We start from the raw sequence: 27,268 nt of genomic DNA on the forward strand, positions 1-27,268 counted from the left end.
ATCATATCAAGAAAATTGAATATATTAAGTTGTATACATTTTCCTGATCTTAATCTATTTCTTAGCTCTATTCGACACATGCCTTAATAAAAAATAATACTGATTAAGCCAAAACTTTTGAAAGCAATAGTAACACAAGCATTCTGAAAAAATAATATATTTCGTTTATTACTATGGCTATCAAATAATTGCATTTCGAATAGTTTATGAAGGAAAAAATAAATACGAAAAGGCTACTAAATCCTGTCGAGGGTAAATGACGTCAGACCCGCGCAACTGTTACGTCATTTCCGTAGCAGGTCTCGCTTCAGAGCAGAGGATCGAGTTCGCAGGTACTACAATTGCACTGTTAATGCTTTCTTTACATAGTTTAATCTACATTTCAACGTCTTCTGTAACACCACTGGCTCTTTAAGTGCTGTTTCGCTGTAAAGTCCATTTGTTAACTTCACTAAGCGGTTGCTCGCTAGCTAGCTAGCTAGCGTAGCGGTGTAGCATGTTAGCTCAGAGCTAAGTTCGTGTCGTTTTTTATGTTGTCGTCCATTCTCAGTTAAATTCCCTGGATATATATTATCTTAAAACGGGTATAATGATAAATACTATAATAAATCGTGTATTTGATATAATTTCATATGACGAGGCGTGACCTGTCAATACCAGCCTTTGTCTACAATATAGATTGTTGCCATGGTAACTGTTTCGCATGTAGCGTATTGAAACACAGGATGAGTTGTACAACCTGAATGTTATATATTATCTGCATTTTATGGAATCGGTAGTAGATAGTCTTCAATATCAATAACTTCTCCCACATCGCATGTACATTGTGTTACTGAGCACATATTCGGGTGTATATGGTTAGTTTTGGGTGTGGTCTCTGTGCATTGTGTTGAACAAAGTCTAGTCACCTTTTATCTGCTATCTTGTTCTTATATTTTAAACATGTAGTTTTGTCTTTCTCACCTCTTTCTCCAAGATAAAAGTCAGATACGTGTCAAACTCTCGCCATCCATCCCCAACCTCCCTCACTCATGAACAAGATCTCAAGATAATTTAACCTTTACCTCTCTTGTGATGGTCTTTTCTCCTCTTGTTTTGGACTCTCAGCTAGAGAAGAAAAGGCATCACCAAGCAGAAATCATGGCCAACCCGTCAATAGAAATGCTGACCAAGGTGCTGGAGGAGTCTGCCAAGATCATGGAGGAGCAGGTGGACGCTCAGCTGAGTAAACTGAACGACCTGGACGACGACGATCTGGAGCGACTGAAGGAGAAGCGACTAGAGGCCCTGAAGAAATCACAGAAACAAAAGCAGGTCAGTTAAAATGAAAAGGGTTGGGGAAATAAGCGAAATTAAGTTTGATTAACTTTGATTTTTTTTATTGTTTGTTGACAGGAGTGGCTCTCTAAAGGTCATGGGGAGTACCGAGAAATACCGAGTGAGAAAGATTTCTTTGGCGAAGTCAAGGAAAGCAAAAATGTCGTCTGTCATTTCTACAAAAGTTCAACCTTCAGGTAAGAACTGTCTTCTCTGGTCGACTCAATGATGAGTCTTCCCTCACGCGTCCATCTACTCTCCTCACACAGATGCAAGATCATGGACAAGCACTTGGCCATCTTGGCAAAGAAGCATGTGGAGACCAAGTTCATCAAGCTCAATGTAGAGAAAGCTCCGTTCCTGACAGAGAGACTTCGGATCAAATTCATCCCCACGCTGGCTCTGCTGAACGACGGCAAAACAAAGGATTACGTTGTCGGATTCACAGATCTGGGAAACACGGATGAGTTCTCTACAGAGACGCTGGAGTGGAGACTCGGCTCCGCAGATGTCATCAACTACAGGTATGAGCATCTGAGTGAATCAGTTTGACTCCAGCTCTTCTCTTACCCTTTTTTTTTCGTTGGTCCTCAGTGGCAACCCGAAGGAGCGTCCCAGCACGACACAGAAGTCCAAGTTCACCAAAGTGGAGAAGAAAACCATCAGAGGACGCGGATATGACTCAGACTCTGACGATGACGACTAATGATGACATCACCGTGGACCTAGTCTTCTCCAGGCTTCCTTTTTTGGAAGACAGCGCCCTCTATCTTCTCACCTCAGTGACTTTTTGCAATTTATTGATTTTTGTTACTGCCTTTGACTTAATCTGGATTTCATATTTACTTTTAATCTACGGTGCTGATGGATGCTGCAGCAACATCTTGTCCAGTTTGATTTCTGTTTATTATCATGTAAAATTATTCATTAGCTTTCAACTGGACGATGTGAAACTGGTGCCAAGATTTTCCATCATTAACTTATAAATTAATACATGCAGAAAATACAAGATAGTGAACATTTGTTTTTAAAATAAATCAATTCATAAATTAAGTGTTTCAGATTTTTTATTTAATTTCCTTCCTCGTCTTTTGATGTGAGCAGTTAAGTGTTGCGCCTTTTCTATCAGTCTGTCTTGGCTAGTGCCGTGTTCTCTGGGGTGTGTTTGGACGGAGTCATGACTTGGAGAGACAGTAACCAGCTGGACAGGCTTGTCAGGAAAAGGTGTCTGTGATGGGAAAAGTGTGGACTCTGTGGGAGCAGTGCTGGAGAAAAGGATGAAGGCTCTTATGCAGGGCATCCGGAGTAGCCCTCGACACCCTCTGCATGATACTATGGCAGCACAGAAGAGTAACCACAGCAACAGGCTCCTCTCCATGCACTGCAGAACGGGAACACTTTAAGACATCCTTTGTTCCTTCTGCCATAAGGTGCCACAACAGATCTCTCAATCGTGACATACACTTTTTATTGGCTACTATTTGAATTGTCTTTTTGCGTATTTAGGGATGCTTATTGATGGGTGGATTTTTACCGATGGACGAAATCATTTCTCCTCCGGGGAATCACAAAGTATCCATCAGTGCAACATGCAACACGAGTCATGTGCCAGAGGTTTGGACCATTTTTTTCAAAAATAAAAAGACAAACTTTCGCTCATCATCAGCTTTAATACACAAGATCATGGTGCTTCTATCACTCTATAGCTTTGGTTTCCACAGGCTTCAGGAGGTGTCTAACTACTAACTCTCCTTTGCTGTTGATGAAAGAGTCGGCCATGTCCTGCTCAGAAGGGAGACCATAAGGAGTCTTTAGCGGCTCAATCCTGGATGAGAAATCAGACCGGATCAATCTAAAAATACACTTGTGTTGCAAGAATCCTTTGACAAGAGCAGACACTTACCTGATAAGGTGTTTTACATACTTGAGCTGATTGTTGACAGACTCTGTATTTTTGTGGATGACAGGGTAATGATGCTGCAGAAGAAAATGTAGGCTTAGTTTCTATCTTCATGATGTCATTGTAAAGAAGACACCATTTTTTCCTGCGATGAGCGAAACAACTACCTTGACGAGGCCGAGGCTTTTCATCATGTCTTTCTCCCAGTACGGCCGTCCTTTCACACTTTTCACTCGTGTTACTATGTGGAGTTTATGTGGCTCTTCCGGGTCGCCACCGAACCTGTCATGCTCCGTTGCCCTCCGAGCAAACAGCTGCAGGTACAGAAATAGACTTTAAAACACTTTATAAACCAAATGTAATATTAATAATAAGATTGACAAGTGGATCTGTTTGATCAGTACAACTTTGTTTTTAATGTCAACAGACCATGAAGCCATTGCAGCACTCACCTCTTTAGGTATTCTTGATCTGTGAAACTTAGTACGTTTGGGAACAAACCACATGCATCGAGAAATTGCTTCTTCGGATAAAATCTGTAAAAGAACATTAAAATAACATTAGTTTAGTCCTGGCTTGGAATTTGCACAAGATGTTCTTCGTTTAAAAAAGAACAGCCTGTAAATAATCCTCAGTTATTTAAACTTGTGTTAGGGGTTAAAGCAACACTTTATAGATCAGTTAGTCGATAGTCACACAAATTTCGCTTTTAAAAGTAAAAATCGAAATCGCACCTGTTTCTATCGATGACATCAATATATAATCTATATCGCGAAAAAAAAATACGGGGACGGTGTCACTCTTTTAGCATCCTTACCAAATGCATGTGATCAACGTTTCCTGTATTTGACTTAAATACGAATGTATTTATTTTTCAGAAATAGAAGTCAAACTCACCCTCAGAGACTGCAGGGAGCGACACAGACCAGACATGGTTCTGACGAAGCTCCAAGGTTACCGCACAAAACGCCAAAATTGATTTTCAATAAATAAATCACTATACAAAACGTATCTTACACCAAGAGTGTTGTTTATACTATATTGTGGCCATTCGCAGGCCCCAAAACGCGCTTTAAGTTCAAGTATAAAGCAAAATTACTCTGCACTCATGTCTTTGGTGGAAGTCAACACCGGAAGCGTTTGTAGTGATTCCACAGTGAAACAAGATAATTTGACAAAGGTTCCTGGGTTTTACTTTTTCAAATATATATATATTTTGCAGATGTTACATCAGTTTTGTGAGGTTTGTTAAACACGACTGCGGTTACTTATATAACAACTGCATAATAATAGCGATGTTTCCTCACTTATTGCAGTTTCATCGTGTTTCCCGTGGGACTTATTTTTGTTGCGCACCATCACAGTCCAAAGTGAAAGAGGCGGTCATTCACTCAGCCACTTGTCACTTACTTTTCTTTCCTTGTTTGTTTTGTTGTTGTTGTTTTTTTGTTCAATGAAAATGAATCTCGTGTCGGGAATAGAGACCTCGGCCGTGTCGGTGCTGAAGAGGGCGGTGGAGCTGGACCAGAGTGGCCGCCTGCAGGAGTCTCTAGTCTGCTACCAGGAAGGGATCCAGCTCCTCATGGACGTCTTGAAAGGTCCAGCTTCAATAGTTCACATCGATAGAAAAGTTTCATGACAATAAATAAATAATTACATTGGTTGTGTTTCTCTCTTTATAGCCGTGACAGATGAGTCAAAGAAGGGGCATTACAGAGACAAGATCAAACAATATATGGACAGAGCTGAGCAGATAAAGATCCACGTCAACCGGTTGAAAGAAGGTACTTCTAGGACTGTTTCTAAATCTATGATGTACATATGTATTGTCTTTATTTTAAAAGTTGTGTTCGCCCACTTGGTATAAAGCGGTTTAGACCGGAGGATCTGTCTAACTTATTTTTCTTTGTATTGTCTTTTCAGACGGCAAGTACCACGAGCAGATCAAAATAGCAGAGGACGCTACTGGATACAGCTACGAGGTTTTATTCAAACCTTACATCAGCAGCAATCTGACGGAGATCTGGGTGGAAGATCCTTATATCAGACACACGCATCAGGTGTGTTCTTTTCCTTTTTAAGGACTGGACTCAACTCAATGTCTGGGTACCTAATCCTGTCCTCCTCAAAATTGTATGTGGCCAGAAAGACGGTTGTTTCACTCACAGGCAGGTATTAAAAACCCAAATGTACTCATAGTCCTGGAGTTAAACCAGGTGAATAACAAATGTACAGGTTGTCACAGCGACATCGGGTAATATGTGAATAAAAACATAGTTATGATTGACATTGTGAGTTAGTTGTAATATGAAATACAGATGGATCTAATTCACATTGAGGGCAATGAATGAATGCCACTTTTTCCATTTCTTTTTTTGTGTTAAGATACTTGATACATTGTTTCTGTCATACTTTTATATTTGTTTTATCATTCATTATGTTATCTTTTGATTTTTTTAAGTGTCCTGTTTATTATAGTTTCTGTACCTTCTATTCATTGCTCTTTTATGCCCAGTAACAATAACACTTGTTTCTGCTGCAGTTGTACAACTTCCTTCGATTTTGTGAGATGCTGCTGAAAGCCTCCTGCAAAGTGAAGAATATCCATTTGCTCACCTCACAGGATGAAGTAGGTGAAGAAGCCAAATATCCACAACAAACTCTGACCCAGTTCTTTCTGTCACTCCTGCAGACAGACAGCAAACAGCAGACCAGCGCTCTGTCTGAAGTCAAAGAAAGTCTCCGAAGTCACGGAGTGACTCTGGAGCTTCAGTTTTCCTCCACCATCCACGACCGGGAGATCAGGTAGAGTCGTCTGCAGCACAAACGACTTCAGCTCCCTGTTGAGTTTCATGTGTGTTCATCAGGTTCAACAACGGCTGGATTATCAAGATAGGTCGAGGGCTGGATTACTTCCAAAGACCTAAAGTGAGTCTGTTTTTCATTTCAAACTTCTCTTTGACGACAAAATTCTCTGTCACAGGGCAGATTCTCTGTTGGATACTGCGACTACGACCTCAGACAGTGCCAGGAGACGACCGTCGACATATTTCACACTAAACACACAAAAACACTCTGAGATGAACCCTTGATATATATTTAATAACTAAGATTTTTATCTCGTCACTTAACATCTTAAAAATGATTAATACGGGTGTGTTACTTGCTATGTTTTTTTAATTCAACCTCTGATGTTACAAAACATTTATTAAAGAATCTTTATTTTATAATCCAGTCTGTTTATGTTTCTGAATTTCTCAAGACATTCACTTCCTACTGGCCACTGCAGAACAGCATTGAAGAAATGCTGGTTGTAAGATCCAAAAAAGGTTATAAGAGATTAAGTTAAAACTGATACTGCAAAATATATAAAAGTGTGATATTGTCTATCAACTCTATAGCTCATTACTTTTTATAAAAAAAATTGAATTTTCATTTTATTTGTTGTTTTATATTATAGTTCTGTTATTTTCACCGGGCCTTAATAACAAGGTTTTCTCTAGCAGAATGAAAGTAAAAAAAAAAAATCCTCAAACGCCTGACAGAAGATACCTAATGAAATTCTGTTTTATATTATGATTAAAACCTGTGTGGAGAAGCAATGTAATGAATGCTTGTTTTGTTTTCTGAAATGCAAAGTCAGGGCGAGGATGTCTTGCGTTTCTTGATGCGCCTGAACGCAACATCTCTGACACCACAACTTCTCTGATTGCTCAGCTTTAAGACAGCTGTTAAAAGTGACGTGAAGATGGAAAATAGAAAGAAATTATAATTTAAAAGTAAAGAAACAAGCTTTTAGTGAAAAGGGGATAAAGTAAAAAACACAACTACACACTTTTGTATACATACTTGTACAATATATTGTGATCAAATATGTTAAAATCTCTCAGGTCTATATGGTTGAAATACTTCCTCTTTAACTCCCGCCATTTTTTAAATATTTAACTTTCTGTTAAAAAACAAAATAAAATTAATTTTGTGCAAAAAACAGTGGAAGTATTTGGACTCGGATTAAGATTTTTCTCTTAGAGTTAATTTCTAGATTCAATAACTTGGATGGTTACCATCAAAACACTTCCTGCCAAATGTTTTCCTTCTTTTTATTTCCTAAAATACTTTTTTTTGGCTTAAATTTAGAAAGGTTTTTGACTCAAAAAACTCTAATCAAAGATCTGAAAATAAAATTTCATCGCTGGCATGAAACTCAAACTCACACGAGTTCACACAGCCATGTGATCGGATTATTCATCGGCCTTAATCTCGATATGCAGTTCTCATCATCTGAAGAATTATAATCCATCGGGAATACACAAAATAAACTGAGGGCGGAGAGACAAGTTGGAGACGCTCCAGCCCTATATGTCTGGACATTAGCACATCGCTCTCTCAGCGTGACATCCAAGCTGTAATCTGGTAATCATCTGAGATTCTCTCGCATGCCACTAGTTTCCCTTATGTGCAGATTAAAGAGCATAAATCCATGAATGGAGTTATTAACTAAAACCAATGTCCAGACTCTTATGTCATGCTGGTCTGTATGCTGTTCGCTGCATGTTCACCAGATGTTACCAGCTGGATTTATACGCTGGAATAGAGGATGAGGATTAGTGTAATGAGGAGCCTCATCAGTGGTGCTCTTGAGCAAATACATGCAAAGGTTCAACTTCCAGTCACCCAGTGAGTGGACATGCCAACCTCTGCTGATTCTCAGGATTACATTTAAAATCTGACTTTTTGCTCAGTTGACTTAAAAATATGTGTTTATTTCTAACACAGAAGCAGAACCAAAGATATTGATCGTAGCCGACCCTTCCAACCACCATGCATATGAACCCGTTTATCTTTGCCAATCGTTTGTTTGTCCTTTTTTCACTACTTGATTCTGTTTTATCATGTGGTTTAGAGCGTAGCTATTAGCTGACACCTATCTTATTACGAGTCTCTAAAAGTCAACATGGAGGTGGAGTCTATAGCAGATGACAGAGCGCCTTAAGCTAAGATACTAGCACAGCAGCTTTTTAAATAAACCTTTGGTATTGAGTGTGCTAAGGGGATTATGCGGTCTAATTAAAATCATTTATAATTATTGCTCAATAATTCTAGTGTAAAGAGTATTTATTTAGAGTATTTATAGGGTCAATAAGGCCTTTGGCCTTCAGGTATGTGATGATAGTAGCGTCATGTTTTAAGAAATAAATGAGGTATAATAGGCTGAAATAAAAGTGGAAATATGAATTTACATTTGCCTTTTTTCCATTTAAAAATCAGCTGTTCTTTATTTTTATTCATACATTTGTTTTTATAATTATGAGACTCAGATCAGTCTTTGGTTGTCGAGCTTCACTGGTGCTTGAATAAAAGACCAACATTGTCTTTCTTCAGAAAGTTACATCCTTACCAAAAACAAACACGTGTCTGATAATTAAAAAAAATAACAACTTTAATACAATTATAGTTATAAATCATTTTATGCCGTATTGTTAGCTCAAATAATATATATTTTTTATTTAGTTAATGATGATGTTGATAGTGTGACATATAAAGGTGAGATAAGGAACAACAATGATAAATATCAACAATTAGAGTAAATGGTATTTGATGCTAGTGTTTGGTGAAGAAGAATATAAAGACACTAAGGCAATCAGAATCATACTTCCTATTAAAGACAGTTTGGTACATATAACATATTGTTGGGCCCGCAACATAGACTGATATTTATGATGGAGTTTGACAACCTTGGTTTAATGGGTTAATTATATAAATACAATAAATGTAGGGTGATACGATTGAAAAATAAATACCAGGCGTAAGTGAGAAAGCCTGAAGAAGATCTGCGCTCTATGAGTCCTTTTCAAATCTATTTTATACCAACATGTTTAAGTAGTGGAACACAGTGATATTAATAAAGTTGAGGACAATGGTATTTCCTTCAATTTATTTTGCATAAATCTCTGAAAAATTAGATTTAATTTTGACAAGAATATTCTAGGGTAAATAAATGAAATATAATATTAACTTACATAATAAGTAGAAATGTATCATACAGTTTTCCTTGTTGACTCTTCAATTTGATCATTCTTCATTCACCTCCAAACAAAGGACGGAACCCGACTGTCCACCGCACAAAGACCAGGTCTGGTGTAACCAGTTTTAACACACACATTGCCAAGTGTGCGACACACAGTCTTCTCTCTGTAATTATGGGATGTTGGAGGCAACCTGGTGTGGAGTGTAAACAGTCCTTAATTCCTCCATGTCTGTCCTCTTTCCAACTGGAGCTTTATTTTTTTTCCCTCTACTCTCATTTCTGTGCCTAAAATCAGGTTAGCGTTTTATAAGGAGCTTAGCGCAGAGGGCCTCAGTGTGCCACTAATGTAATAGTCTCACATCTCTCCCTCTCTCTCTCTTCTCCACTCCCCTCTCTCCCTCTCTCCTGCTCCACTCTTCTTGTCTCGGTCATTCACTCGTCCCGTCATGGAGTGACCTTCTCTTCTCCGCCTCATCTTCTCTCAGCCTCGTCGGCAGGTGTGGGCACCACAACATCTGGAGCCTCAGGGAGGACGACGAGTGTGGAAAAGGAGGACAAGCAGGAGAGGCTGAGGCGACGGCAAAAACAAAGTGAGACATTTTTGTTCTTATTACTTATTGAACATGTCTTATTATTATGCTGTTTGTTATACAGTTATGCTGGTGTTTCACAAGAGTCTCCATCTGGATTGTTTCATATCCTAAAGATGATCCTCTTCCTCTTGAGGCTCTTTTTTTGGCAAATGTTTTAATATTTTAAGCGTTAGGCTCTGAGTGGACTTTGCATGCTTCCCTGACGCATCTTATCTGATACCTGGTCGTAAATATGCTCACCTTGTTGACAACAGTTGCACAGTGACGACGGCTAACTGCACAGAGAAGGAGCTGACTGTGCGTTTCTTAAACAGAACTGCCCCCTGAGTGACAAAAGTTAATAGTCAAACACATCTCACACTCAGTAACAGCCCGGTGAGTCAGTGAAGCCTTCAGCCACATATGTGCTCGCTTTCCATGATTAATCCACTTCAAAGAGATTTATTGAAAAACGACTCTGTATAGTAACAATATTCAACGCCTCATTGAGAAACACTAAACTGTTTCTATGTAGTTATAATGCCAGTGAACCTTTGGCCTTCAAGTCAAGAGTCTCCATGACGCCCATGTGCCTCTTGAGAACATGTTTCCTCACAGCAATAACTCACCAAGTGTAACTTAGATAAGCTGGTTTAAAGAAAAAGTCAAAATAAAAGAGGAACTTGAAGTGAGGACGAACAGCTACGTCGTCTTGTCTATTGAATTGAAATGATTGATTCCTTGAAATCATTTATTTTCTACCGTATATGCCTTCATCAGAGTTGCAGGGGGCTGGAGCCTATACCAGCTGTTGAGGGCGATATGCAGGGGACACCATGAACAGATCAGCAGACACACAGAGACAAATAGACAATAGAATGATTTACCGCTCTATGATTTTTGAATGGTGGGAGGAGAACGGAGATCCCAGAGTAAACCTAATCAGAGACAAGTTTTTATATTCAAATTAATATGAGTTTAATTGCTTTAAAATATTACAACACAGTGAAAAACATGTTGATATATTGCAGAAACGTATAAGCATTTGTTATTTATTCATACAGCTCAAAAAAAACAAAATGTCACTATATAGAAAAAAATACATCATAAGTATTTAATCAAATTGAACAATAATATATTCCTTATGCTTAACAAAAAAATGTAAATATGTATGGAAGTTCAATTTTGAAGTGTGTAATTATTCTGTCTCAATTTTCACTTTTTAAGGCCCAACCAGATGGAGTGTTGGTCTGGAGATGTGGAGGATGGCACACAGGACAATCCAGGTGAGTCTAAGTGTTTATTTTGATAGTAAACAAAAATGGATGTGAACATTTTTTTAACGTGATCCAAACTCTAAACTTTAAACTTAAAAGTTACATTATGGAGTTTTCATGGCTCTGCTGTGAAGCTCAGTCATCTGGGGGAGGCTCAGAGTAGAGCCACTGCACCTTAACATTCACAGAACCCAATTAAGATTAGACATCTACTCCCGACACCTCCTGGATTATAATAGGAGGAGGTCCCGGGACAGACCCTAGTCAGTTGCTTAGTTGAACTGGGAACACCTCGGAATTTCTCTTCTTAACTTCTTGTCTTCCAGGTCACAAAAAGTCCAGAATGACGTCCCTGAAAACTCGTCTCCTCTGGAGGAGCAAGAGGGCAGATGAAGAATCGAACCGTAAACTCAGCCAGTCAGCCCGTGACATCACCGCTAACAAAGACGTCGGGTCACAAGAAGATTTGTGAGTCTGGTGTTTCAGCAGCTGCTGGTAGATGTTTACTTAATGGATCTTGTCTGTGAAGGGGATCCGAGGGCATCATGGGGTCCAGGGCGTTGTCTCACGACAGCATCTTTCTTGCCGACGAGGATTCAGTCGATGAAGATCCAGTCAGGGTTTTGTCCCAGGAGAATGTCCACGGCAAAATAAAAGCTCTACAGGTGACACGTGTGACTCCAGGATCGTACATCAGCACCAGTTCCTAACTCGACTCTCCTCTCTGATAGATGAAGCTGCAGCAGCAGAAGCTTCACCTCGGGCCTCCACCGCTGGTCGTGCCAATCAGACGCCATGAAGACTCAGGAAGCAGATCAGAAGATCTACGACATCATCACAGTCCAGTGAGGGTATCAGAGACGGCCATCGACTCTCAGGCATCACCAATCAAGGTTTTTTTTTTATCTCTTAACTTCTTTGCATCATTGTACTATATCTGGCACTTTTATCTTGGCAATACCAATTCCTTATATGACTGAAAATCATACATAGCGAAATATCCCAAGGTCACAAATTTCAAGGTCAAAGACTCATTTTAAATCACAAATAAAACCAGGTCTTTTGAACACATAAATAATTAAAAATGTGCCTCGTATAATAAAATCACATCATTTATGAAATATATGATCTTCCATAGGTCGACTTTTTACTACTGGAGGCACAAATCCCTTTCAATATTTTACCCAGGTATCATTTTTTACAACCCTAAAGTTAACAAAAATAAAAGGTGGTGAATTTCCATTCAGAATGACTGCAGCTATCACTGTTCTCGACTAGCTAAGCTAGCTAGTTATCAATCACACTTCAAAATTCTATTAATGTAAAAAGTTACCTTTAGAGGGGCTTACATTTAACAAACTACATCTAACAACCAAAAAGAGCATCTTGTCTCTGTGTGTCTTGGGACCTACCTGCTTGAGACCTTGGCTCCAGCAAGTGTTTAAGTGATGTAATCTGCCATTAGTGATAACTCACTGAATCACACGAATGGAATAGATTTTGAAAAGCTCAACAGCAACTGGAAGAAAAATTGAAGGATGCTGATATTACCGGTAAAGAAATTAGGACACTGCGGATTGGAACCAGGGATTTTATGTAGCAGCTGTGAGGCTGCTGACGGCCTCAGCCCGGCGTCATTTACCAACAAAGAGGGAAAAACACAAAATAAAAGCCTAAAGATAACAAGACATAACTTTGCTAAGTACTTCTTCACATATTCTTCGTGGAATGTTCCGTACATGAAAAGATTGTCCAGGACTGAATGGTGTAGATTTACAGTTAAAATTACATTGAAACATGTATTATACTTTTCACAAACTCAGCTTCAAGTCACATGCTTGCCAAGCACCTTGATGGGAAAGAGTTATGTCATTATAAAATCAATTAAGTATTAACTTGATATAGATATTGCTGAATAAGCAAGTGTGCCTTATTGTGGTTCTTATTTTTCAGAGCATATCTCCGCCCTGCTATCGTCCACTCTCACCCGTCTACAGACCAGCATCTTTCAAAACAGTGCCTCTATCCAAAGCTCAGTTCAATGCAGTGTCTGCTTCAGAGACCAGCGCGGACCTTCGTTTTCCACCGCCGACCTCTCGATGTCTCGACACCGCTGCAGCTCGACACCGAATCTCAGTGAAGCCCAAAAACCAGAGACCCAGCCTGAAGAAGAGACAGCCGGCAGTGAGTGACGTATATAATCTCAACCTTTGACTTCTCTGACTCACCACCTCTTTTTTTTTTAGCAGCCGGAGTCTCAAACCTTTTCAGTCGATGAGAGCTTCGCAGAAAAGATGCAGATTCTCACAGATAATGCAGGGAACAAAAAAGCAGCAGATCGTGTCAAACCAGTGGAGTTAGAGGGGAAAGTACCTGACATGTCTCGTACCAGTCTTACCCAAAAGAATCATGCGGTTTCTGGGAGAACATTTTCGTCATCACCCGTCAGAGTGAAGTCTCACAGGGAAGGACGACCACATTCCTCTTTTATATCCTCAGAAATGATCAAGGATTTGGAAAAACTGTACAAAGATGACAAGAGGAAAATACAAAGGAAGCCAGAGGTGGCAGATACAAAGGAGGTTTTATCCGAACAGATGGGATTTTCACATTCAAGCCGACAAGGGGAACTAGAAGAAAGAGGAGTGCAGAGAAACTTTTCAGTGTCTGGTTCATCTCGCTTCTCTGGTGTTAGAGGTGCAGAAAGACCCAGATCTGGAAGTTTTGCAGGAGTGTTTGGACCGAGACAGAAGGCAGAAGAAACAAGGGTAATGATGAGGGACAATGATGATCTATCCACCAGAGGTCGACTAGGAAAAGCTGAGCCAGATGAAGCTGTCCACAAAGTCCAAGAAGTTCCGTTGGAGAAGAGAAGTGGTCTGAAGACGATGGAACCAGCATCTAGAAAACTATCCATGGATGTAGTCGTTTCACAGGTTGAGGTTGAGGAGAGGAGTCAGGAGAAGATGGAGAGGGCATCAGAAGAGAAAAATGAACAACAGGAGAAGGATGGAAGGAACGTGTATGGGTTCAAGCTGCGTTCGACAAATCATTCCGTGAGACTTTGGTCGAACTATTCCGCTCGACAAACGGCAGAAGCGCCTGAGGAGGAGAAAAAGCAAGACAAGGAGGATAGCGAGACAAATGAGACAAATAGACGACCCAACTATGATGACATCAAAACTGCAGGTGAGGACTCTCAACTTGTTAAAATGTTTTATACTTAGAGAGTCAAAGGTGAAGATAGCAGAGAAACAAATATATCAAAGGAAAAATCTGAAAACATTTGGTTTTATGTGGTGAATTCATCTGGAAATATCTACAATATGTAAATAGAGAAAATAAACATTAATATTAAAATAATAACTCACTCTCAAGCAGCTCATATTTGAGCCCAATATTATTGCTCTACATTTATTTGAATTTAATATTTTATTTATTATGAAATGAAATTATCCTTTTTAAAATGTTTGTAATGGGGGTGGCAGGTAGAAGTAGAGACCTTCTGTTCCACTTCAGGTTAAAATAATGAGGAGTCATCAGATTCAAACAACCCCAACATTTTACTTCCTGTTTGCCTTTGTTTTCAACATTTTCTAAATATTTCATTAAAGTTTGTTAATCTTTTATTTTGCTCTCAGATCATTGAATGCCAAAATAATATAACCTTCTTGGTATTAAAGTGATAGTTCACCCATAATTCGAAACTTTGGTTTAAACTAAGGGTTGGGATTATGTTCAGAGTAATCCGTCTATTTTTGGCGTTACAGGCAGAAATGTTAGTCCACTTGACAGTCCCAAGCAAGGCTCACTTTTCTTCGTCCAAAAAGACACACTAAAAACATCCAAGTACCTCCATACTGCTCGTCTGTAACATCCATCTGGTAATGAAGCCTTGACAAGGGAAACTGTTCCGAATAAAACAACAAGTATTTAATTGAAGCTTGTTGTTCGTAGCTCAGCTAAAAGGCTAACATGCTACACATGTAGGAAACACTCCGGGTAAATATCGCGAGAGCCAAGTAAGTAAGGAAGTAATTTTTATTTGTATAGCGCTTTTCCAGATCAGGGTCACAAAGCGCTTAAACAATCAAAACAATACTCAATAAAGTATATATTTTAAAGATCAAGATAAAACTGATAACACAACAGGAGTTCCAGAAAATCAAGGAAAAGCCTGAACAAATAGAAACAAAGTCTTAAGATGTTTCTTAAAGGAGTCAGTAGACACAAGACACTTTTAAGGTGATACTTGAAAACTTAAACAACCTTTTGTATGGAGAGTTCAAGAAAAGAAGGAAAGAAAAAATAGGTAACTGGCAGACCTGTTTCTACATTTTTAGTGACACATTTTTACAGGAAAAGAGCCGCATTTGGCCACTATGCCTCACTTTGGTCCAAGTCTGGGTATTTTTTAGTAAGTAAGTAAGTAAGTAATATTTATTTATATAGCGCTTAGGTACTCACCATGGCAACCACTGAGGGACAAAAACTCAAGTCAAAATAAATGCAGTCAAACGAAGTCTAAATGATCTGATTTCTCATCGCAGATCCACCTCTCTATGGAATCGCCTTTCCTGTCGAACTCCCTCCAGCATCCCCGGCTGCCCCCTTGATGCCCACAGGAGTCCAAACAAGCGTTGCAGAGAGTCCCAAACCCGCTGCACCTGAAGCGTCCTGGATGAGTCTCACCATGGTAAAGGCAAAAAGCCTGTTCACCAGCAGATTCCCGAGAGAAGTTCCTTCAAACCAGTCTTCAAGTCAGACACCATCAGAGACACAGTACATCAGAGTTCAGCCCCAGAAGAATTCTCCATTAGACATAAGTCCATCAAAGACCTCCAAGGATTCACCCTCGACTACATCTCGCTCCCTTCCTGAGGAAGCTTGTTGGTCGTTTGCGGGTCATTCTCATCCACGACCATCTGAGGGAAGCTTCTCTCCGTCTCCTCCGAAGTCACTTCTTTCAGGACATCAGCAAACCACATGGACCGCTGGAGGACCCGTCGTTCAGTTTCAACCCTCAACCACACTTGTGACTAAGGTGTCTAGTTTCACGCCAGACTCTTCCACGTCTCCGGAGCTTCCCTCCTCCCTGCATGACAAGGAAAGCTCCTGGTCACCGGGGAGGCAGGTGTGCAGGGCTGGATCTGTGAGTGAGAGGGCCGCCTTCTTGGAGAGGAGATCGTCTGTGCTCACTAAAGCGGTATGTAGAGCCATTAAGAATAAAACCCTTATATTTTAAGCATGAAAGCATCCTAAGTAGACGGACGTTAAAACATACTCTTCTTTTATAAAAGAGAAAAACTACAGTTAATTTTACAACTTTACAGTGGCTGGTAAACGCAATTGGAAGGAGGTCGAGGGTTCCACTCCTATTTATTGTATCTTAATTTAAAATGTTCTGCAGTGGTTACTGACTGACTGAGGTGGTGGCCAGATAGGCCAATCCCTCAAGAGGTATTTTGGTAACCTGGGAGGAAGCTCCAGGGCAGAGCTAGAACACACTGGCGAGATGAGTCTCTGATAGAAAAATCAAAGTTGTTCATGTTCCTCTCAATGAGTAATACTAGGTTTACTTTCCATAATCTTTTAATAAAATGTGCATGATATTAGATTACATAAATAACAATCAACCATTTTGAATTGTTACTATTTATATACTATATAATAACTCTAGTTAAGCATTTAATCTTTTTTTCTCTCCTTGTTTTCTTAAGTCTCTTTTCCAATTTTTCCATCAAGCCGTTGCTTCTGTTTATTTCTTCCTTGTCTTTTCAAACATGCTTAAAATGTATTTACTTTATTTTTTTAGGAAGAGTTATTGCCCTGTATGAGAACTCAATTATTACTTCAGAAGTGATATTTAAGTGTTAACCAGACGATATAAACTTAAATAACAATTTCCAGATCCTCCCTGGTTCATATTTCTTTCTCCTTATTTTCTAAAGCTCATTGACTAATAAGTACAGCTTCCACGGAAGCTATCGCAATTTTACTATCCTGGAATTTCTTTCTAAGATAAGACCTGATATCTTCAGGGAGTGTCTTGGGTGTGTTTACACAACTCTGAAGTGAAAAGTGGACTTTGTTTGTCACCTTTTAAAAATATGATCTCTAGAAAACATGATGTTTGTTTTATGTAGAAGATCTTCAGCGAAATAATGAAAAACTGTGATTATTTATCTATGACACAGGTTGAAGTAAAAAAAGAAACATCGGCATCTGATGAGTCGCCAGTTCATTTCAAAAGTATCCAAATCAAAGAATGGAATCCAGAGGAAAGATTGCATGCAGGTGAGTTGACTCTATATTGAGAACTTTTTTTTTTCGTGATTATTATGTGCGTTTTTGCCTTTTAGAGTCAAGTCCCAGCAAAGTTCCACAAAGGCCTCGTGAGGAGAAATGGCTGCGTAAGAATGTAGCGTCGGCCTCGCCACCTTCAGCAGTGGACGGCGGCCAGCCCTCCTGGATGGAGTTAGCAAAGAGGAAGTCCATGGCTTGGAGCAACAACAGCATGGAGAGTTAAAGCTGTGTGAAGCTTGTTTGTCTGCTAATTTATATGGTACTGTTTTATGATTAGAACATATTGAACAATCTTTGATGCCAAAATATATTTTAAAGACTTTTCAATCCAGTCCAGATTTGTCTTCAGGGCTGGATGTGAAATTTAAAAAATGTACTTCTTCAATAAATTTCATTTTTGAATGAAGAACAGGTGAGTTTTTCTATGAAACCTGCAGTTATTGTGTCTAATCTATTGTTGGAGTGCTTAAAATATATTTTACTAGTGTTAAATGAAATATTGCAAGTGACATAATGCATATTACGCAGTCAATGTAAATATACATATACACCTTTGAGTCATATTTGACAGAAAATGGAAAATATCCACATCATCACAAGTATAATTTAAATACCCTTTCCATTATTTTTCCTCGTCTTGTTATGTTCTGTTTACTTCATTTTTAATTTGAGAAAAGTCAAAGAATCAAGAAAGACTTAGCAAAACAAACCAAACTTAAAATAATAATTAAAATAAAATTATTGTATTTTTTTTTTTTTTTAAATAATTGTATTAATTAAAAGTATTCCTTCTACACTATATGCTATGTTTTTAAGTGTCATCGAAGACAAACCCTTGCTGCAGTCAAGGTCTCAAGAGAGGAAAATTCCCACACAATGAGACATGGTCTATTACAGGGGTGGGCAAACTCGGTCCTCGAGGGCCGCAGGGTGTGCAGGTTTTTGTTCCAACCGATCAAGAGGACACATTTTGACCAATCAGGTGTCTAAGGAGTGTAATCAGTTGATTAACAGTCAGGTGTTGCTTGTTTCAGCTGAAACCTCATTGGTTAAAATGTGAATGCTCGATCGGTTGGAACAAAAACCTGCACACCCTGCGGCCCTCGAGGACCGAGTTTGCCCACCCCTGGTCTATTACCTCCATGAGGTAGTTAGATATAGTCTGAGTAAAACCATTCACCAAATGTTTGAACTGCAATGTAGAGTAAAGAAGATTTTAAAATAAATGCAAGATTAGCTTAGCCTTCAGATATTATGAGTTGAAATTTATTTTATGCTATTAATCCCAAACTTCATATTAATTACTAACAATTTAACATTTTTCTCACACGATATTATATACATTAATCATTTTTTAATATACCTGTATATATATACAGTATATAAATTGTTTACTAATCGCAGCAGCCAATCACGATGTGCGTAATCGTGACGTCAAGACGTCAGCTTGTTTCAACGTGTGCTTCAACACGTGATGTAAACAACAGTCGCGGCCATTCTTCCAAACATGCGCTCATGTAACCGCTTCGTCCTCCTGGTGGGCTTCGCCTCCATCTTCTTCCACGCCTCCTCCTACACCCTGCGGGGCTCGGTGTCGTGGGTCGTGGACTCCAGCGACGCGGCGGAGGACTCGTCAGAGGAGGTCGCCCCCGCGCTGCTGGTGGACGGAGGCGGGCTGTGGAAGCAGGCGTACCCGGCGAGCGTCCTCCGAGAGACCGCGGAGAGTCCCGGGGAGCTGGTGGAGGAGGAGAGCAACGACGTGACTCGACTGTCTTCTCGTCTCTTCTCTTATCGTCTGGAGAAGGTCAAGGCCTCGGCAGCGGGCGGAGATCCTCCCCCGCACCAGGAGCTCGCCAGGACCGCCAGATACATCGCCCACTACAGTGACTGGGGACACCTGTCCACCATCTCCACACAAGACTCGGTACTACACACTGTTGTGTTGCTATTTCAAGCATTTTCAAGTTCGACGAAACATGAAATAATAATGAAATAATAAGCATTAAAAAAACAAAATAACATCTGACATAACTGTTAAAACTAATATAACATTACGGAATAAACAATTAAAACCGGTCTCATTTCCAAATGCATTGATAACGGTACCGATAATTGACTTTAATAACGGTTCCTGAAATACTTTTTTTGATAGCAATTTTAAAAATCAGTTCTAACAACATCACATATGATACAAAACTCTGGTTATACTTTTCAGCTTTGGTAAATTTCCGCTCCTAAAAAAAACTCTAGTGCAAAGGAACACTTGTTAACAAGTGACATATTAATCTGATGTTCAGTTAAGCTCCAGGAAAATCCACACAATATCAAGTTTCTATAATATTTGGATACCCAAAGATGTAACATCTATTGATACTTGGTACTACCAAATATTTTCTGTTGGTGCCACTAAAGAACCGAAGTTTGATTCTCAATCGATCATCCTACTCATGTATAATAAGTACTCCTAGTTATGTTGTGAACGATGAAAATGGATAAGGCCCTTTTTCCCCCAACAAAATGTCTTTCCTTTTTTCTTTTTGTAAAGCTTGTATGTCTTTTGTTTAAAGCTTTGCATTATGTTTAACACTACCAACAAACAAGATTAAATCTCTATCAATATTAGCATTTTTAAGCTCGCTTTTCTTGTGGCCCTTTTTCAATGACTACAGCAAGCATTGATATCGACTAGCTAAGCTAACAAGTTTTTCAATTTTCAATTAACCTTTACTTAGCATAACAGTTTAAGAAAGGAACATTATGTTGTTTTTTTTACATTTGTGTTGTTATAGCAATGTTGTCAGAACTTCAGACTGGGAATTATACTACAATTTCAACTTTTTCTTGATTTTAAGATCAAAGGAATTCCCTTTGGAAACATCTTCTCGGTCAGTGATGGCCCAGTGAAGAACAGCACTGGGATCCTCTACTTCTACGTGACACCGATGGACAACAGCGTGGCGGATCTGAAGAGCAACCCTCTCGCCTCTCTCACAATCTCAGAGGCTGAAGGGGAAATCTGCAGGTGAGTCTATTGGTACATGAGAAAACTGTCTCTCAATTACTTATTTTCTGGACTTATCTTGAGTTATACTTTTCTTCTATTACCTGATTATCATCTTTACCTCCCACCATCAGTTTAAGGTTTAAATCTTCTCTATATATGATGGTGTGTTTTTATTTTGGCCTTGATAATGTATAGTGATTACGACCAACTGTATAGCTGTTAAGAGCACTCTACTGTCGATCTATCATCAGGAAAAAGAGGTACGACCCAGAGGACCCCCGATGTGCTCGACTGACTCTCACCGGAAAGATGATGGAGGTGTCGCCAGAGGAGGTGGTTTTTGCAAAAGAAGCAATGTTCTCCAGGTACCTCCATGTTAAAGAAAGATGTGTTCACGTGTCACTCTTTAACAATTCAATACAGCAGGGATGTGTTAACTTTGATTTTATAGTTGTAGATTAGAGAAAAATGGGGTGAGAGTGAGTGTTTCTGTCCATTTTTACAGGATACATTTTAATACTGTTATTCAGCATTTCTGTGGTGTTTTGACTGTGCGATAACACTTGAAATTAAAAAAAGACAACTGTATTTTTCAACTTTATAACATGATATGAACTCTAAAATGACACTAATACATAATTTTTGACCTTAGATTTATCTTAAATATTTAGTTTTTCTGTTTCCAAAGAAGTTCACATTATTTAATCAATCAATTTTTAAGTTAAATTTGAGCAAGAAGCCTATGAAACTTTCTTGCAAGTTGTCCTTTCTGGACGACACTGGTATCTCTCGCACTATTTTCTTGTAAATATTCATATAAAATACCATCACTCCCTGTATTTGCAGACATCCTGATATGGCAAACTGGCCAGTGGGACACAACTGGTTCTTCATGAAGCTGGATTTGATCCAGGTCTGGCTGCAGGACTGGACTGGGGGAACATCTATTGTTCCTCTGGAAGAATACTTCAAGGCCACACCATTCTGAAACACCCAAACCAAACTGCCTGAACGATGAGGAAGCTTGATTTACAGACAATATCATCATAACATTTCATTTGAATGTATTTGCAGTACAGAAGCTTTTGAACTATTGAAACTACTGACATGTTGTTTTATTTTAAAGTGTGTGATTAAAACTTTGATTTTAATTGCCTTTTTTTCTTTTAAAAACTAGTTTGCTCAATAAAGAGGTTGTTACTTCAAGGTAAATACATAAAAATAATTCCTTTTGATCCAAATGGCAGCAATTTTTAATTGAAAAAAAAATGGTTCAGGTCATTGAGCAATACAGAATGTGACCACTAGATAGCAGGATTTCTCAGAGTAGAGGCAGCCAGCCTAGTTGCACAAGGTCCTCGTCGAATTGAATAGATTAAGAGATGATGGAGATGGATTCAAGTTAGTTGAAGAAAAATGTACAATTACAAAGTCTAAATAGAGCGAAGCAATATGGAAGTAAATGTGTGCCATCAGACTTTTGAATATGAATTTCTAACACGGAATTGTAAAGGATCAAAATCCGACTTTGAATGTACAAAAACCTTTTTGAAAATACCAAAACAGATTGCTTTTGGAAAAAAACACCAACATTTGAAGCACTGTTATCTCTTTTTTCTTCCAATGCATTAATAAATACTGTGTAAAAGTCAAGTGAAAAAACATTAAATGAAAAAATTAAACCAGTGTAGAAAATTCAATGTAATTAAAATATAATGTCAAATTCGTGTGAAAACAATATTCAGTTTAAATAAATGTAATGTAGAACAACCAAATCTATATAAATAAAAGCAGTTTTCTGAAATGGTTGTACAAAAAAATCAGTGGTAACATGATTATGAATATGAATGCATATACTTTAAATGGACATAATGTAAAATCATAGTGTGGTTTGATGTGTTAGAAATACATATTCAAAGTATGATGGAACACATTTATTCCATTAAAAATACTACATACAAATAAGTTCGAATAAAAAAAACCATCATGCTGAAGAGCATCAACTCGGACGCACAGCGCCTAAAAAACAAAGTAAATGACGATTTTCATGTAGGTTTTGCACGAGAAGTTAAAAAACAGTGCTGCGCCAAGGCGTCTTATTTTGAAAGGTAACACCGGAAATTGTACATGACAGGTGGTGTTATTATGGAAGTGTGCACGAAACATTTACATTTTAATAATTTATTATTAATAAATTATTAATAAATAAAGTGGGTTTTTTTTTTATATAGGGTTTATCATATAGAATTGTATTGTAGTTTATAATATTGGTTTCGTTGTTTAGCCGTCTAGCTAGCTAAAAAAACGCGCTATTTTGTTGTGAATTGTCATATTTAAATAGAGTTAGGTTAAGAATAATTTATCGCGACTGTTTTGTATTTTTTAATGTTCTATATTTACGTGTGAACCTGTGAGGCGGAATCGATGTGATTCGAGGCGTAGCTAGTCGGACCACCTTCAGGAGCGAGCCGCGCTCACTTCCACACAAACAGCGTCACTCCTCTCACCCGCACACCCGGAGGAGTGCAGCAGTTTTTACCGCCGGGGTCTCGATATCTGCACGTGAAAAAAAATGGGTCGTATCGACACGTCGCTGGCTTCTTCCTCACGCCTGTGAAGCCAGTCGACTCGTGACTGATCGCCGCAGGAGTTTTTCCAGGAGGAGCCTCAGCTCTCGAACAGTCAACCGAGGGGCTCGTCACAGGGAGGACGTGCATCTAAATCCAGAGGAGAGAAGAAAAAACAAAACATTCCGTCGTTGGTGTTCCAGTCTGACACATGACCGACGTCCGTCTCCTGAAGACGGGGTGAAGGACAGGGAGAGGGAATCCTTTGCGGGCGGGCGGCAGCACCGGGGTCCCCCCCGAAACCGACCGACCGAGCCGAGACGAAGGCAGCGCTGAAATGAGATGAGGCTCAGAAATGGAACTGTGGCCACCGGGATTTTTATCTTCACCACTTTCCTCAGCCTGTCCTGGTACACGTCGTGGCAGAATGACAAAGGTAAGTGGAGCAATGACAGCACCGTGGGGCACCCCGGAGGGTGAAACACTTCGAGGCCTTGTTAACAAACTGTCTGGTTTTGGTGAAACTTACGGCGAAACACTAAAAAAAAGGAAAGTTTTATGTTGTGATTTCCTGCTAAACAGCTCCTGAGAAAGAGCAACTATGCAACTGCCAGCAGCTGACACTCAATTTTTAGAAGTGAGACGTTACTCATCGATTAGTTTCGACATCAATTACTTCTTGATCGTCTTGTAGGTCTTCCTTGGTTAGAAAATAATAATAAACCGTGTAGCTGTTGAGTAACTTGTTCCAATAAAATGAACCATTAACGTTTTTCCCCCTAAATAAACACATGTCAGTTTCTCTTATCCGTCCTAATATGAATATTGGAGAAAATCAAAAATCAAATATCCTTTGCATAGTACTATCCTATCATTTATTTGTGGAAACGTGGAAAGAGAGTTCCACAACATGCATGCAACCCTGTGACACCCACATTCTTAATATGGGGAAGAAAAAATTGAGTCACATGACACAAGTCAGCAGGCATCGTGTTTGTCGACAGTATTTATAGGGAATCCTAGATTACATACATCGATAAGCTTCTCCTCTTACAACATGAACATGGTCAAGCATTACTTTGAATAAATAGTTAAACTGTATTAATCCCTCTGGAGATCTCCTTTGGGAAATTGGTATTCCAGTTCACAGAAGACAAGGACGATAGATTTATAAAAACAAGAAACGGAACATAATTCAGTAAAAAGAACAAAGAAAATTATACAAAGATTAACATAGAATATCATCTTTTCACTCCGCTCCTGACCCCAAACTCAGAATTATTAAATCTAATAGCACGAGGAATGAATGAGTCCCTGAGTCTATTAGTATTGCATCTGGGAAGGAGCATTCATGCTCCATCTGCTTCTCTGTTCATTGATGACAGTGCTGAGAGGATGACTGTCATCGTCCATGATGGACAGTAGTTTGTCCAGTGATCTTCTCTCAGCAACTGTCACCAGTGAGTCCAGCTTCATGCCAACCACAGAGCCAGCCCTCCTGATCAACCTGTCCAACCTGTTGACACTCCTCTTGGACACATTCCCACCCCAACACACCACAGCATAGAACAGGACACTGGCCACCACAGACTGGTAGAACATGCAGAGAAGTTTCCTGCAGATGTGAAATGATCGGAGCCTCCTCAGAAAGTACAGTGTACTCTGAACTTTCTTATATACATGGTCTGTGTTGCAGGACCAGTTTACTGTCCAGCCACACACCAAGGTACTTATAGTTGTCAACTATCTCCACCTCATCGTCTCTGATGGACACTGGACGTGGCTTTGTCTTGGACCTCCCGAAGTCCAAGACGAGCTCCTTGGTCTTTGAGGTGTTCAGCTGCAAGTGGTTCCTCTCACTCCAGTCCACAAAGTCACGTATCAGACTCCTGTACTCGTCCTCGTTTTTGTCCCTGATGCATCCAACAATGGCAGTGTCATTAGCATATAAATGATCAAGGTAAAACAATTGAATTCTTCACTAAAGCAAGTCTGACCATATTCAGCAAACAGCATTTCTGTTGAGAAGAAACCCCTAGAAGCACAACCAGTATTTCCATTAGTACTTGGTTATTGGCAACAAGAGCTTCAAGGTTTTACTACATGTACTGAAGTGGTTTGGAATGTTGGATGTTTGGCTAATGGGGATTAGTTTCCTGTTTTGCCTGTTGTGGCTGGTTGGTGTGAATCCTTGTTTTCATTGTCAATTTAGATTTAATTCTTTAAGTATTCAACAGCTCAACAAACAGTTTGGAGACGTGCTTTGTTTAATATGACCCGCGTTGTAGGATAATTCTCCGTGAGTAGAAATTTACGTTCAGTTTTCGAATCACATAAGACCCATTTCGTGTTCGAATATAACTTTCATTTCCTCCTTGATATGTTGGCTATGTCAGAATGTTCGTTTCCTCCAAACGTTCCTAACATTGAATAGGCGTACAGCCAAAACCACAGGTTGTGCTCAGGCAGCATTCAAAATGGAAAATAAATGTTTAATTGGCTTACCCAAATTTGTAAGACAAACTATTACACATTTGTCTTCCTAAAGATGTCAGCCCCAGGCATGGCCGTCACTCGGTGTAAAACATTTGACTGATTTCCAGGCAAACAAATGAGCAAACACTTAAGCTGATCTTAGGAAAAACTAATGTTTATTCACAAACACTTGAAAGAGGGGTTCCCCACGTTAAGCAAACACAATGCTGAAACGGAAAAAAAATGGATTGCCAGGAGGAAGAAACCCTCACAAAACCGTGGAAATGCAGTCAGAAATTCAGCTATAACATCCTCACTGGCTTTCCTGCTGCCATCCCTTCTGACATATCCGGAAATAAACAGTGATGATGTTGTTTAACTATTTGTGACATTGTTGAGCTGAGTGACAGCTGGCATTATCAGTAAATATAGGTGAGACAGACTTCTTTATCGAACCAGAAAGAAATGAATATTGGAATGATTTTATTCACCAGAAGTTCTATCAGACAAGTTGGGTAAAGTAGATTTGCCACAAGGCTTTAGCGGCATTTCGGCCTGATACTCTTTTCCTACTTCTCACAACTATCTATTCTGTGCCTAACTGTCCCTCTTACATCCATTGATGTACTGCATTAAAATATGTGATATGTGACACTGTCTTGTTTTAGTCACTGCTTGTTGGGTCAGCTGAACAAACACACTCTGTCAAAGACCCTGCAAATTCTCTTTTAGAGACGATCACTATCGTAAAACATCGTTAAAAGACAAGAACTCCAATAACGTGTTATTAGTAACTAGCTAAGAAAGATGGCGGTGAAACTGGATTCAAACCTTGATCTCACTGAACCGGATTGACGTTAAATATGCGTCTTATCGTTGAAAATGATCTGGTTAGTGATGTATAACCAGTATATATTTTAATAACTGTTTGAGACGCTGAAGAGTAATTTGTTTACAAAAGACGATTTGTTTTTCACAGCTGTGATAAGAAGGGATGCTTATGTATGAAAAGAAAACCGTCGCTAAGGGCAGCCAAAGGAATGGTCATTATCTTCCTGCTTTCTGCTTCTGACGTCACGATGCCAGTGATTCAAGGTCTTCATCAGACGTAAGCTCGGGAGCGCTGCGACATTCTTACGGTTTCATCCGTATCCTCAGTGTAAACATTTACAAATCACATCACAGACTGGATGCTTTACGACCACGCCGGGCCGTTTCCAGCAGCAATTTACTTCCATCATCGACGCAGTCTGGACACAATGGGCTAAAAATTGCTGACGGTGATGATGGAGTGCCTGATAGCTTATCAGTAGAAATCTGAGGAGGAGAAAAACGTCTTTGCTAGTCGTCGGTCCCGTCTGGGTGAGTGTGGGAGGGTGATTATATTTAGGAGGGCGGACTGCCAGGTGAGTTCCTCGGTGGATTCTATGAACGGGCCAGAAGCTCGAGGAAAGGGACAAACCTCCTCCGGCGGGCCAGATGATGTGACTGCTGACGAGGCAGTGAGATTTCTGAGCTCTCCGTCGAGCTGGTCATGCCCAGACTCACCCCTCCCATCCTCCGAGACAGGCCTGCCATAAACAGGAACGAACGTCTTCTACTGTTAGCGATCATCATTGTTTTCCCGCCTTACCGTTGTTCACATCCTGTCTTCATTCATGTTGCCTCGCTGCATCCTGATTAGATTCCCGACCATTTCTCCTCTGTATCGGGAAGGTTAATACTCTCTGTTGTCTCCCACAGACTAGCAAAGCTGTGTTTATATAGTTTTGGGCAGGCAGCCACACATGTATGAAATCTGAATTATAAAGCTATTATCTTT

At 39.5% G+C, this 27,268-nt stretch overlaps 6 protein-coding genes across 8 annotated transcripts in view; 5 read left to right on the forward strand and 1 right to left on the reverse strand.

Moving 5' to 3' along the window:
- Positions 1–273: 273 nt before the first annotated feature.
- txndc9 (thioredoxin domain containing 9) lies at positions 274–2,370 on the forward strand. Its single transcript, XM_087803925.1, has 5 exons — positions 274–332; positions 1,108–1,314; positions 1,396–1,514; positions 1,587–1,841; positions 1,912–2,370. Exons 2-5 carry the CDS (start codon positions 1,141–1,143, stop codon positions 2,021–2,023), a joined length of 660 nt encoding a protein of 219 aa, XP_087660051.1. The 5' UTR covers positions 274–332; positions 1,108–1,140; the 3' UTR covers positions 2,024–2,370.
- A 597-nt stretch (positions 2,371–2,967) lies between these two features.
- mrpl30 (mitochondrial ribosomal protein L30) lies at positions 2,968–4,350 on the reverse strand. Its single transcript, XM_087804222.1, has 5 exons — positions 4,115–4,350; positions 3,670–3,753; positions 3,385–3,531; positions 3,221–3,294; positions 2,968–3,142 (listed from the first exon to the last, which is right to left on the reverse strand). The coding sequence occupies exons 1-5, from the start codon at positions 4,148–4,150 to the stop codon at positions 3,013–3,015; spliced, it is 471 nt and encodes a 156-aa protein (XP_087660348.1). The 5' UTR covers positions 4,151–4,350; the 3' UTR covers positions 2,968–3,012.
- Positions 4,351–4,581: 231 nt separating this feature from the next.
- On the forward strand, positions 4,582–6,441 carry mitd1 (MIT, microtubule interacting and transport, domain containing 1). Its single transcript, XM_087804112.1, has 7 exons — positions 4,582–4,815; positions 4,900–5,001; positions 5,141–5,277; positions 5,760–5,846; positions 5,910–6,022; positions 6,085–6,145; positions 6,201–6,441. The coding sequence occupies exons 1-7, from the start codon at positions 4,671–4,673 to the stop codon at positions 6,294–6,296; spliced, it is 741 nt and encodes a 246-aa protein (XP_087660238.1). The 5' UTR covers positions 4,582–4,670; the 3' UTR covers positions 6,297–6,441.
- Positions 6,442–9,379: 2,938 nt separating this feature from the next.
- On the forward strand, positions 9,380–17,693 carry cracdla (cracd like a). 2 transcript variants are annotated; one of them, XM_087804026.1, is made up of 10 exons: positions 9,380–9,835; positions 11,045–11,103; positions 11,421–11,562; positions 11,624–11,759; positions 11,826–11,987; positions 13,048–13,278; positions 13,341–14,283; positions 15,645–16,300; positions 17,292–17,391; positions 17,457–17,693. In XM_087804026.1, the coding sequence occupies exons 2-10, from the start codon at positions 11,055–11,057 to the stop codon at positions 17,621–17,623; spliced, it is 2,586 nt and encodes an 861-aa protein (XP_087660152.1). In that variant the 5' UTR covers positions 9,380–9,835; positions 11,045–11,054; the 3' UTR covers positions 17,624–17,693. The 2 variants fall into 2 exon arrangements, with proteins under 2 accessions (XP_087660152.1, XP_087660153.1); XM_087804027.1 differs by having other exon boundaries at positions 13,344–14,283.
- A 1,191-nt stretch (positions 17,694–18,884) lies between these two features.
- On the forward strand, positions 18,885–21,555 carry creg2 (cellular repressor of E1A-stimulated genes 2). Its single transcript, XM_087804013.1, has 4 exons — positions 18,885–19,324; positions 20,253–20,422; positions 20,656–20,769; positions 21,251–21,555. Exons 1-4 carry the CDS (start codon positions 18,908–18,910, stop codon positions 21,390–21,392), a joined length of 843 nt encoding a protein of 280 aa, XP_087660139.1. The 5' UTR covers positions 18,885–18,907; the 3' UTR covers positions 21,393–21,555.
- Positions 21,556–22,873: 1,318 nt separating this feature from the next.
- mgat4a (alpha-1,3-mannosyl-glycoprotein 4-beta-N-acetylglucosaminyltransferase A) overlaps positions 22,874–27,268 on the forward strand; it is a 36,024-nt gene continuing 31,629 nt past the window's right edge. Inside the window, exon 1 of one of the 2 annotated variants that reach the window (XM_087804046.1) lies at positions 22,874–23,407. In XM_087804046.1, the coding sequence (XP_087660172.1) occupies positions 23,314–23,407 (94 nt within the window). In that variant the 5' untranslated portion in view covers positions 22,874–23,313. The remainder of the gene's footprint in view (positions 23,408–27,268) is intronic. The other variant, XM_087804047.1, reaches the window with a different exon arrangement.

The sequence above is a fragment of the Callionymus lyra genome, chromosome 12, assembly GCF_982586985.1.
Source record: "Callionymus lyra chromosome 12, fCalLyr1.hap1.1, whole genome shotgun sequence".
Classification (NCBI taxonomy): domain Eukaryota; kingdom Metazoa; phylum Chordata; class Actinopteri; order Syngnathiformes; family Callionymidae; genus Callionymus; species Callionymus lyra.